This window comes from Eulemur rufifrons, chromosome 17 (assembly GCF_041146395.1).
Source record: "Eulemur rufifrons isolate Redbay chromosome 17, OSU_ERuf_1, whole genome shotgun sequence".
NCBI classification, from domain to species: Eukaryota; Metazoa; Chordata; class Mammalia; order Primates; family Lemuridae; genus Eulemur; species Eulemur rufifrons.
In genome coordinates this window covers 82,123,369-82,137,009 of record NC_090999.1, presented here as the reverse complement: position 1 = coordinate 82,137,009, position 13,641 = coordinate 82,123,369, and the positions used below count along the sequence as shown (strand labels likewise).

Genomic DNA, 13,641 nt, shown 5'->3' with positions numbered 1-13,641 from the left:
AACATTAAAAAAAGAGGAAAGAATACAAATTCTAATAAGTAGTGGTGACATTTCAGTCTCAAGTACCCAAAGAGGTTAAGATAAAGGGTTAAAAAGTGAGATAGGATAAAAGTTAAAAGTACCTTCAATCACATAATACAAAAAGTTATCATTAAGATTATTTTTCAATCTGCCTCTCTCACTTAGATATAAATAATAAAAGACAAAAAGGTGTTTTTCAACTAATGTTTGACAAGGACGCTAAGAATACACAATGGGAAAACGATGGTCTCTTCAATAAATGGTGCTGGGAAAACTGGATATTCACACACAAAATAATGAAACTGGACCCTTATCTTACACCATATACAAAAATTAACTCCAAATGGATTATATGTAAGATGTGAAACTGTAAAACTCCTAGAAGGAAACACAGGGAAAAAGCTCCTTGACATTGGCCTTGGCAATGATTTTTTGATATGACACCAAAAGCATATGATTTTTTGGATATAATAAAGGTAACAAAAACAAAAATAAACAAGTGGGACTACATCAAACTAAAAAACTTCTGCACAGCAAAGGAAATAATCGATAAAAAGAAAAGGCAACCTACGAATGTGAGAATATATAGGTTAAGCTTCCCTAACCCAAAAATCCAAAATGCTCCAAAATCTGAAACAAAATTTTGAGCTCTGCCATGATGCCACGAGGGGAAAATTTCCCAACTGGCTTTATGTGATGGGTCATAGACAAAACTTTATTTCATGCACAAAATTATTAAAATTACTGTATAAAACTACTTTCAGGCTACAAATACAAGGTATATATAAAACATAAGTAATCTTCATGTTTAGACTTGAGTCTCATCCCCAAGACATCTCCTTCTGTATACGCGAATATCCCAAAATCCAAAAATATTCAAAATCCAAAATACTTTTGGGTTCCAAGCATTTCAGATATGTGATACTCAACCTGTATTTGCAAACTATATATCTGATAAGGGATCAATATCCAAAATATATATGGAACTCACAAACTCAGTAACACAAAAAACACATAACCCATTTAAAAATGGGCAAAGGATCTGAATGAATATTTTTCCGAAGCCGATGTAAAAATGGCCAACAGATATATGAAAAAGTGCTCAATATCACTAATCATCAGGAAAATGCAAATCAAAACCACAATAGGGTATCATTTCACATCTGTTAGAATGACTATTACCAAAAAGATAAGAGATAGCAAGTGTAAGCAAAAGTATAGAGAAAAAGGAATCCTTGTACACTATTGATAGGAATGTAAATTGGTATAGCCATTATGAAAAACAGATGGAGGTTCCTCAAAACATTAACAATAGAACCACCATACAATCCAGCAATCCTACTGCTTGGTATATATCCAAAGGAAATGAAATCAGTATTTTGAAGAGATATCTGTACCCCTGCTCACTGCAGCATTATACACAATGGCCAAGGTATGGATACAGCCTAAATGCCTGTCAATGGATGAATAAAGAAAATGTGATAAATCTATATAATGGAATATTATTCACTCTCCAACAAGGAAAAGCTGCCACTTGTAAGAAGATAGATGAACCTGGAGCACATGATAAGTGAAATAAGCTAGTCACAAAAAGACAAATACTATATGATCTCACTTTTACATGGATTCTAAAAGGTCAAACTCATAGAAGCAGAGAATAGAATGGTTGTTGCTAGGGGATGGGGCATGAAGGAAATGGGGAGATCCTGGTCAAAGGATACAAACTTTCAGTTATAAGATGAGTAGGTTCTGTGAATCTAATGTATAGCATAGGGATCATAATTAATAATACTGCATTATTTACTTATAATTTTCTAACAGAGTAGATCTTAAATGTCCTCACATCCACCAAAAGAAAGGGGGGGTAACTATGTGTGGTGATAGATGTGTTGATCGATTTGATTGGAGTAATCATTACAAAATATATACAAATACCAAATCATCACATTGCACAACTTGAATACATATAATTTTTATTTGTCAATTATATTTCATTAAGCTAAAAAAGAGGTGTTTTTAAAAATTGAATTAATAAAAATAAATACCTTTTCTTAAACTTATTATTTAATTGAATCTTACTCTCTTTGAATTTAGAATTAGTCTTCCCTCAGTATCTGTGGGGGATTGGTTACAGGAGCCCCCTCAGACCCTAAAGTCTCTCATATAAGATGGCATAGTATTTACATATAACCTATGCACATCCTCCCATATACTTTAAATCATCTCCAGATTATTTATAATACCTAAAACAATGCCAACACATCACTTCACTTACATGAATTCAACACAGTACTCAGCAAGCAGCAAATTCAAGTTCTGCTTTTTGGAACTTTTTGGAATTTTTTGTTTTTTAAATATTTTTGATCTACAGCTAGTTGAATCCATGGATGTCCCCATGGATGTGTAATCCACACATAAAGAGGACAGATTGTATTACCCACATATATTTCACTGCAAGCACCATGCAGACAATTTTCACAGGTAAGCCTCAATGTTACCCTAAACCAACAGTTAAAGTACACCTTTTTTCATCATATAAGTCAGTGTCAGTTACCATTTAAATGACATGATCTAATTTCACACATGGCTGTTTTAGCCACCATATCCTAAATTGTTATCAGAGTGGAAAAGGAAGACAGCATTATAGCTGCCAGAGGTAACACGATATAAAAGGAACAAATCTTAAGAGATAAACAGATCTGATTCTCATCTCAGCTACATCATAGACCTCTTGGGATAACATGGTATAGTTATTTACACTATTATCTAAAGTTTTATTTCCCTACTTTTGAAAGATGTAAAACACCCACACAACTATATATATATCACTGCATAATGCCTGACACAGAAAAATTTCACAGCTAACATCTATGCAGTAATATAGTATAATGGCTTAAGAGTGTAACTATTAATGTCAAATCCCAACTCTGCCACTTAGCTACATAACCACGGGCAAGATATTTAATCTCTCTAAGCCTCAATTTTACAAATACATACATAAACTAGAACTATTAATGGATTTTGTAAGATATAAAGCACTTAGCCCCACAATAAACACAATAAACGTTTGCTATAATTTTATTATCTTAATTAAGCATTTATGGCTTTAAAATAATGTATTAGCTATCCTATGATTTACAAAGAATTAGCAAAACACAATTTCCAGCATTTTCAATGAGCCAATATACAATTAATCAGGTCTTTCTAACTTCTTTTTTGCATATTTTATATGACAACTGATTAAACCATTTCTTTTTTTTTTTTTTTTTTTTTTTTGAGACAGAGTCTCACTCTGTTGCCCAGGCTAGAGTGAGTGCCATGGCGTTAGCCTAGCTCACAGCAACCTCAAACTCCTGAGCTCAAGCGATCCTCCTGTCTCAGCCTCCCGAGTAGCTGGGACTACAGGCATGCACCACCATGCCCGGCTAATTTTTTCTCTATATATTTTTAGCTGTCCATATAATTTCTTTCTATTTTTAGTAGAGATGGGGTCTCGCTCTTGCTCAGGCTGGTCTCGAACTCCTGAGCTCAAACGATCCGCCCACCTCGGCCTCCCAGAGTGCTAGGATTACAGGCATGAGCCACCGCGCCCGGCCTAAACCATTTCTTAAACAGATGCTTTTATAATACAACTATTGCGGAAAAAATATTAAACAATCATCCAGAAGACTTACTACTGGAGGTGAGCGGCGCTCCCAGTGAGCCACACAATCACAAAACAAGCAATACTCCACAGTGTACTGTGTTGTCAGTGTTTTTTGGATATCGTGTGTTGTGTTTTCATATCCTATCATGTCTATAAAATGCCCATTTTTGACTCAGGATATTTTCAATTTATGATGGATCTATCAGGATGTAACTCCATCATAAGTTGAGGAGCATCTGTGTATACTTTCTTTCTTTTACCTGACTCTACCTCTCAACAAAATATTATCACTTTAAAACCTCTTCATGTATAATAATTTATGATGTACATTACTAAAAAATGCCTTTAGGCTAGTATATGCTATACCTTTTGGGGAGCGAGAATCCTCTGCCTGAACTTTTCAACCGTTTCTTGACCCATAGAAGACCAAGCGTTCACAAATGCTTCTGCTTTGTCTTGTCTAAGATGAATGTTCTCTAATTGCTGCTGCAAAGCTGTTGGCTTCACGTTGTGATATACTGCCTATTAAAGAGAAAAATATTACATAAATCTTTCATATTCATATAGAGATCTCAAAATGTAATCAATACAAAATTATTTTTAAATGATTTAAATCAAAAGAATATTTCACATTCCTATTCCAGACATTTTTGGTTATTTTACAAGTAATAAAACACACAACCAAAGGACCAGAAGGTTCAGGATCAAATGGCCTAAATTGTTCAGGCTTTTCTTCATTTTTGCCTGTGGTTTAAGCAATTCTAAATCCACTTAATAATCAAAATATTTCTTTATGTTGGTTATGTAAATGGTACCTTATTTAAAATTGTTTTTTCATTTATTTAATTATTTCAAAAAGTATACAATGGTTTTGTTTCCCAACTAACAAATTTTTTCCAAGAAGCATTTTCTCGCAACTACTTCATTTACCAATTTCCTCAGTTATATATAACAAAAAATTATAAAATATTTTAACAATGATACCAGTTCTGTTTCCTACATTACTCTGGAACAACTTTCCCATCAACCCCATGCTGTGCTGTCCTAGTCAATGATCCTTTTCTTCTGTTGAAGGACTAGAAGGGTTAGAAGCACAGTTATCTTTAGGATCGGTAATCTGGATAAGGCTGTAACAGATAACCGGCAGCTTGTCCTCCTTATAGTACCTGTTCACTAGAATGCTCATGAAGCTACAGAACTATTTAAACTTTTATTTCACAAATATTCCCATTTAACCAACCAACAGGAATTTATTGAGGATCTATTTTAAGCCCAGCAATTTGACAGGCTTACACAAGATACACAAAAAATATAATTCTCACTCCCCGTAAGTTCAAAATCCAGTGAAGAAGACATAACTGACACATGTAAACTAATGAAAGATTAACGGTGTTCTACTACGATAAGCCAAGAATAAAAAACATCCAAATAGGGGAAGACAGCAAGTACAAGGGGTCAAGGCTGAAATAAAGGAGGTGTGACTTGAACAGGAGCTTAAATAATGAGCAGAATTTAAATAAGAAAAGATGCAGAATGGCAGCTCAGCAGGAAGAAATATTATGACAATACTTCTTTTCTAAATGTCCTATTTATCCTCCCAGTCAAAAGTATCCCCCAAATCATTTATTTAATTTGTTAAATAAAATGTGTTCATTTTTCCAAATTATTATAGCAAGTAGCAATGAATTCAAATCTCTTGTAACTGTCTCCAATGAGTCTCAATTCATATTGTCATTACTTTATAAATCTTCAAATAATTTTACTACATTGAAATTCATCAGTAAAATATATTCACAGTTTCCATCTTGCACACGTTTTTATAAAAACATAGAAAGTCCGTATATATCATAGCACTAAAAATGTGCAATAAACTATGGTCAGGAAATTTGAAGCAATAAAAATACCTGTTCTAAAATAAATGATATTGTTTCAAGAACTAGGTGAAGATCTTGTTTCTCTAGAGAAAATGCAGCTTGAAGTTTTTCTTCCTCTTCTTCACTGAAACTGCTCTCAGCCTACAACCCAAATGATAATCTATTAGTACACATTCAGGTATTCGAAACTTACACTTGACAGAAAATTCATTTATTCATATATGAGATGAAAACTTTAAAGAAAAGTGAATATATGGTGAAAAGAAATTGATACGCCTATAAATTTCTAAAATGTATGGTGCCCATTATAGATTTTTGTAAATACAGTAAATTGAATTAAAAGTCATAATTATGAGCTTCAAATTTCTGCACTGCAGTATCCTAAAGAACTGCTGAAAGACATGGATGATTTTTAACTTTAATTAAAAAAAAAAAACACCTCACTTCTGTGCTTTTACATTTCCTGTGCCTGATTTTCATAATTCTTCCATTTTATTTCATGATCAGCAGTCACTTCATGAAGCTGCCGACATGCCCCATGACAACAGTACCTTCATCCTCCAGTTTGCTCTCTCTAGTCTGCTACGGTCAGGAAGCCAGATGCCTGACCTCTCAGAATACACAGCATAGTTACTTCAATAAGCTTTGTGTGAGGCCTAAAAATCTCTCCAATGGAGGCAAGTATATGAGGTTTTTTATTGCACGAGTTGTGACAGCCACTTTTGAAGCTGAAAATCCACAAATGTTTATTTCTGAATTCCTAGCTCTGGAAGTTCATCTGATTTCCATCAGTGTTTCCCAATGCAGACTGTTGGCATGCTGGATTGGACAATTCTTTGTGCAAGACTGTCTTACACTTTGCAAGATCTTTAAAGTCCCTGGCTATTAAATGCCATCAGTACCCCTCCACACACTGTAGCAAAACAAAAACAAAAACAAACCCCATATATTTGTATATGCTAGGATGAGCCAGGAAAATGGCCAGTTCAAAAAAGGACCTCCAGGCTGGGCGTAGTGGCTCATACCTGTAATCCCAGCATTTTGGAAGGCCAGGAGTTCAAGACCAACCTGGACAACATAGCAAGACCCTGTCTCTACAAAAATTTAAAAATTAGCAAGGTGTATTGGCATGTACTGGTAGTCCTAGCTACTCAGGAGGCCGAGGCCAGAGGATTACTTGAGCCCAGGAGTCCAAGATTACAATAAGCTGTGATTGTGCCACTGCACGCCAGCCTAGGTGACAGAGCAAGGCCTTGTCTTGAAAAAATAAAAAGACACCCCCCCACACACACACAGATCCATGTTCAAGCATGCCCTATTCTATACCTAAGCTGTCTTAGTTTCCTTATGTTGATTCTTACCAGGAATTAATACCAAGAAACCAGTCTGTACAAAAAAAAGATATCTTCTGCCCATAAGCGGATTAAATCTGGTAATATCAAAGTGCCAAGCTGATGGCATTTAGAGTAGCCAACAAATCCCTAAAACTCTTCACCAATCCACCTGTCTCAGCTTCTACTATTCTAAGGGCTCTGCTTGTCTCAAGGCAAAGGCCAACTTGGCAGACCTAGAGTACATTAAGGGAAGCTGGCAGATCTTGAAATTCACTGCAAACTTGATTTGAGAGCCCTTATCACAGTAGGAGCCCCTCTAAAAGATCAACCCCTGAAACTAGGAAAAAAAATTTACACCTTTCCTTATATATTCGTAGCAGGAAAGTATTACATGCATACATTTCCATCTTCAGTAGCTTCAGTTTTCAAGAAGTACACCTTCTCATCCCCACTCCACTACCTCTGATGGCAAAGCATTCAAGCACCTCTATAGAATACTTCAGTCACTTGGTTAACTCTAAGATAGATAGAATTTATTCTCAACTCCAGATGTGACTGAAAGGGTCAAAAACAAACTACACATCACAATCATCCCTGCAAGTGTTCCATCCCCCTCAGTATGAAGAACAAAAAAATGTGTCCAAGAGTTTCTTACCCCATATTGTTTTACATATTTAAGAAGGCAGCCATCAGCTCAATAAATAAAACAAAACTTCTATTATCTACTGCCTGCATCGTTCACTTTAGGGCTGATTTAGAAAATGTTTCATACTCCTTTCTGAGATTGAATGTAATGGGGTAAGTGATGGATTCTGGAGCCAGACTGCCTTTTTAGCTAGCTGTGTGACCTTGGTCAATTACTTCATTGGTTTCTATCTCAGTTTCTTCATAGATAAAATAAGGATGACAACAGTACCTACTTCTTCAAGTTGCTGTAAGGATTAGATGAGTTAACAATACAAAGTCATGAGAATAGGACCAGTCATGGAGCCAGCAATGTAACTTTACAAATAGCAAATACCATACAATGTTGCAATTGTTGTTCCTCCCGTTTCCCCATCTACATCATAAATTCCTTATAGGCAGGAATATAGTGACCTACATTTGTTTTGTGTCATGGTAAGAAAAAGAACTCCAAGAATATGTATTGAGTTCCAACTATATAAGTAGCAACATATTAGTTATAAGAAGTATAAAGATGAGTAGACATGATCCTCAAGACATTTAAGGCCAGAGGAAGGTAAACTGATAAAAAAAAGTTTAGGGACGTGGTGGCCTTCTAATCATGAAGCAAATACTTATGATGCAGTACTAAAGTGAGGTAAGAATGAACTGAGTGTTTTGGAAGCACAGAAGAGAGAACAACAAACTCTGCTGAGAATGAGACTGCAAAATGCTTGAAGGATAAATAGTTTCCTCAGTAAATAAGGGAAGAAGGACATTTGTAGGCAAGGGAAGAGTATATGCATAGACACATAATTGAGAAAGTTCATAGCGAGTTGTAGTAAAAGGGTACGGCCAGTGTGACTGTAGCACTCACAGAGTGGGGAGAAGGAAGGTGGCAGACATATCCTAATAGGTCTTGCACACAATGTTAGGGATTTTGAACTTTTCTCCATAGGGCAATGGATAGTCACTGATGGCTCCAAACACTATAAAAATATGATCAACCTTTTTTTTTAGGAAAAAAAATATTTAGAAAGGTAACTGAGATAGTATTATGAAGAAGTGATAGGAATCAAGAAGGCTGCAGGCAAGGATACCTGTTTGAAAGTAACTATTGTCACCTAAGGGAGAGATAATAAGGATCTGAACTAGGACTGTCAGGAGAACTTGGATTTTAGAGATACTTCAGAGGGAGAAAAGCTGGGGCTGGCTCCTGGGCAGGAAAAAGAAGTGGACAGAATAAGAGTCCCAGCTCTCATTGGGTGGTGATAACTGGCACCAGGGAGAGCTGTTAGTGGCTGCTCCATAAACATGTGTCAGATGGAATTAAATTTTTATAACCTGATAGAGAAATTAACTTGGGTTGGCACCAGGCAGTGAATTACTAAATATCCACATGTCTAAAACAACCACACCCTTAAAGTAAAAGTAAAAGAGAAACAAAACTAAATGAAAGATTAGATATTGGCTGATAGCAAATACCACAGAATTATTTTTAAGAGGAAGAAAAAATGAAACCATGAAATAAGAATTTTCCCAAAGTATGTTCCACTGAACATTAGTCTCAAAATGTATATCATAACAAAACAGTTCAAAGGTGAAACACATTTGGAAAATGTTACACACCATATTCACCCTTAAATACTTACCACAAACACTAGCATATTAAATACTCTGAAAAGTTCCATAATAAAATAAAATTAACTTTATTGAAAAGAGAGTTTCCGAAATTTTTAACCATGGAATATTATCAAATCTTCCTAGACCCAGTGTCCCTCAGAACACACTGGAGAACATTATACCGCGCAAAAATTCTCCAGATAATAACAGAGACTTTCATGAAATCAGAAGGAAGTATTACAAGCTATAGAAATATAAAAATACATACCTTCAAATGAAGTTTTTGAAGAATCCGAGTGAGCAATCGTGGAAATCTTCCTATATCTATTGCATTTATCAGTGACACTGCTTTTTTCATGCTAAATAAATTTGTAAAACAAAGTTTTAAAATGAGTTTTCCAAGTTGAACTGTACTTGCTATTGTTATCTATAAGTTTTCATTTCAACAACTCTGATTGCTATATGCTAAGTCTGAGTAAAATAAAGAAAAACAGAGAAGAGGCAGAGCAATCTGAACATTTCCAAAAACATGCCCCCAAAATGACTTCTGTTGAAAGGGCCCATCTGGCAAATTTCCCTTCTTTTGGGCAAAGCAAACTACTAGGGGAAACTTGTACTGTATGGGGGAATGGCATTAATTTAGCAGTGGTTGTTTATGTAAACACTTAACCCAAAATGGAACTCTGAAGGGGAGCAGCAACTAAGGCAAACTACTAAAACATAAATAATACTGTACAGCAAATAATGGAATTTAAAAAATACATATGTTACATACAAAATCATCTGGGGTCACTAAGTACACAGTTGTTTTAAAACCCTGTTTCAATTGTAATAATCAACTTTAAATGATGGGATGAGAAAAATTCTACTGCATCATATTGGATACGTTTACTGAAGTGTGTGATTCCCAGGACATGGATATGAGGAAAGGAACTGGCTATTGGGACTAAAAAAAATTCAGTAATTAGGAAAAACTTTAAAATGACAGCTCTCACTGTAGAAAAGAATCCTTATTCAATAAATGGTGCTGGGAAAACTGGATAGCCACATGTAGAAGACTGAAATAGGATGTGCACCTCTCACCTCTCACAAAAATCAACTTACGGTGGATAACAGACTTAAACCTAAGGCATGAAACTATAAGAATTCTAGAAGAAAATGTTAGAAAAACTCTTAAAGACATTGGCCCAGGCAAAGAATTTATGAAGAAGACCCCAAAGGCAATCACAGCAGCAACAAAAATAAATAAATGGGACCTGATCAAATTAAAAAGCTTCTGCACAGCCAAGGAAACTGTCACAAGAGCAAACAGACAACCTACAGAATGGGAGAAAATATTCACATTTTACGCATCTGATAAAGGACTGATAACTAGAATCTATATAGAACTCAGGAAAGGCTGGGTGTGGTGGCTCACGCCTGTAATCCTAGCACTCTGAGAGGCCCAGGTGGGAGGATCGCTCGAGGTCAGGAGTTCAAGACCAGCATAAATAAGAGCGAGACCCCGTCTCTACTAAAAATAGAAAGAAATTAGCTGGATAACTAAAATTATATAGAAAAAATTAACCAGGCATGGTGGCGCATGTCTGTAGTCCCAGCTACTCAGGAGGCTGAGGCAGAAGGATTGCTTGAGCCCAGGAGTTTGAGGTTGCTGTGAGCTAGGCTGATACTACAGCACTCTAGCCTGGGCAACAAAGCGAAACTCTTGTCTCAAAAAAAAAAAAAAAAAAAAAAAAGAACTCAGAAAAATCAGTAAGAAAAAAATCAATCCTATCAAAAAGTGGGCAAAGGACATGAACAGAAATTTTTCAAAAGAAGACAGGCTAATGGCCAAAAAACATGAAAAAATGCTCAACATCTCTAATCAGCAGGGAAATGAAAATCAAAACCACAATGATATCATTATCTCCAGTGAGAATGACCTTTATCAAAAAGTCCCAAAACAATAAATGTTGGCATGCATGCAGAAAGATAGGAACACTCATACACTGCTGGTGGGACTGCAAACTAGTACAACCTCTGTGGAAAGTAATATGGAGATACCTGAAAGAGATACAAGTAGATCTACCATTTGATCCAGCAATCCCATTACTTCTATCCAAAAGAACAAAAGACATTCTATAAAAAAGACATCTGCACTCGAATGTTTATAGCAGCACAATTCACAATTGCAAAGATGTGGAAACAACCCAAGTGCCCATCAATACATGAGCGGATTAATAAAATGTGGTGTATGTATACCATGGAGTTCTACTCAGCCACAAAAAGCAATGGTGATCTAGCATCTCTTGTATTATCCTGGATAGAACAGGAGCCCATTCTACTAAGTGAAGTATCACAAGAATGGAAAAACAAGCTCCACATGTACTCACCACAGAATTGGTATTAACTGATCAACACTTAAGTGCACACATAGTAATAACATTCATCGAGTGTTGGGCAGATGGGAGGCAGGAGAAGAGGATGGGCATATACACACCTAATGGGTGCGGTGGGCACCTTCTGGGGGAATGGACACGCTTGAAGCTCTGACTTGGGTAGGGCAAAGGCAATATATGTAAACTAAACATTTGTACCCCTGTAATATGCTGAAATAAAAAAAAAAATTTTTTTTAATGACAGCTCTATTCTTCAGGAAGATTTCTGCCTAATCCAGGCACAAAGAAGTTACTCTCCAACTTCAATTACTTGTCTATATACTTCAGTATTTTTTCTGTGCACACATCACCTGCATTATTTTTCATTAAATTGAGTCATTTTTACTTAAATAATTTTATTTTTAAAAAAAAGAACTTTACATTACCACCATGGGCAGCCAACTTTACCTACCATACATAGAAATTAACCAAACATAAATAAAATAGAAGCAAAAGCGATGTTAAGTATGGCTAGATATGGTTACTAGCCAAAAACTCCTGGCCTGAGGCCTCTTCGATCTTGATCTAAAAGGAGTATTAACACGTATTAGGTATTAAAGACCCTCCAGCACCAGTGTGAGCCTTTCTCATCACCAGGTCTGAAAGAGAATTGAATACGGAAACGGAATACCGTTCCACGTGATTTGGCAGTACTCAAGGTAGCCCCAGGGAACTTCCGATACCCAACTGTGCAAACGCTCATACTGGCCTCAGCCGCCAGGCGCCCTGCAAGCCCCACGCAGACGGACCACCGTGAAGGTGGAGGTGCCACACGGTCCCACGCGCGCCCCCGCCGCAGCCCAGCCCTCCCAACCCGCGCCCGCCACGGCGCCCCGGCAACAGGTAGCTGCAGCAGGGACATCCTCGCGCGGGCCCTGTCCGCGCCACAAGTGTAGCCCCAGCAGATCAGCTACCTGGGGCTCTCCCGCAGGATCAACGCCGCGGACGCCGCCATCCTCGTAGCCGGCTGCCCCGCCCGGCCGCCGCCTGTCAGCTGCGCCGAGCCCAGCCAATGGCGTCTGCGGCGGACGGAAACCCGGAAGGCCCAAGCCGCGCTGCGGCCACCAGGGCCTCGGACTCCCGCGGGCCGGGCGTCGTGAGACCTGCCCTGCGGTGCCAGAGGGCAGAGGGCGTGAGCTCTTGTGCTCCCCGCCCGTCTAGTGGTGTCAGAGTTAGGACTGTGCCTGTAGATTTATTTATTTATATGTATGCATTTGCTTATATAGTGGGTATGTACATCTTTGGATGGATGGGATGTGTGTGTGTGTGTGTGTGAGAGAGAGAGAGAGAGAGAATATACATACATATACATATATATATATGTGTATATATATATATTTTTTTAATGGGGCAGGTTTAAGCAAGTCCCGCGGCGCGTGGCCCGCGGAGAGGCGGGCGGTGGAGCGGGCTCCCCGAGCGCTCCCAGGACGCCCTGCATCCCCGAGCTGGAGAGGTAGTGCCGCCAGCTGAATACCGGGCACTGTGTGATCAGCCCGTCCTGTATCTGCATCCCCGAAGTGAAGCTTTGCAGGGCGCCACCCGGAGCTTGTATTATATACGTTCGATTCCTTCAACAACATTCATTGAGGGCCTACTATGTGCTAAGCACTGCACTAGGCACTGGGGGTACAGAAGACCTAAATTCCTGCCCTCGGGGTTTGCCAGCGGTTCAGATGGACAAGCATTTGTTGCGACCCTCTTTTCAGTAGTAAGGGAAACGAACCGCCACAGAGCGTGCCATCAAGGATCTCACCGGAGACTAGGGGAACAAAGCGGTCTCACTAATACCCGGGGCTGCCTCGGTGAAAAACATGGAGTGCATCAAGGGGAGTCAGAGGTGGGAACAGTGAAGGGCTTGGGAGGCAGATCAGGAAGAGCTTGCTGGGGCAGGTGACATACACAGTGGGTCGGCAGAGACAGAAGGGTGAGGCTGTGCAATTCAGGGAAAGGGAGAAGAGTGCACAAAGGCGAAGGAGTGAAAGAGCTGTTTGAACGGAGTAAGAACAGTCAGAAATTTAGGCTAGAGGAAGCTTTACTGACAAGTTGTGGCATATGCACGTAAT

At 38.1% G+C, this 13,641-nt stretch overlaps 1 protein-coding gene across 1 annotated transcript in view; it reads right to left on the bottom strand.

Moving 5' to 3' along the window:
• COMMD10 (COMM domain containing 10) overlaps window positions 1-12,567 on the bottom strand; it is a 165,969-nt gene extending 153,402 nt beyond the window's left edge. The window contains exons 1-4 of the mRNA XM_069492440.1: window positions 12,493-12,567; window positions 9,430-9,520; window positions 5,572-5,682; window positions 4,034-4,189 (exon numbers count right to left, since the gene is read on the bottom strand). Coding sequence (XP_069348541.1) covers window positions 4,034-4,189; window positions 5,572-5,682; window positions 9,430-9,520; window positions 12,493-12,533 — 399 coding nt within the window. The 5' untranslated portion in view covers window positions 12,534-12,567. The remainder of the gene's footprint in view (window positions 1-4,033; window positions 4,190-5,571; window positions 5,683-9,429; window positions 9,521-12,492) is intronic.
• Window positions 12,568-13,641: the final 1,074 nt, after the last annotated feature.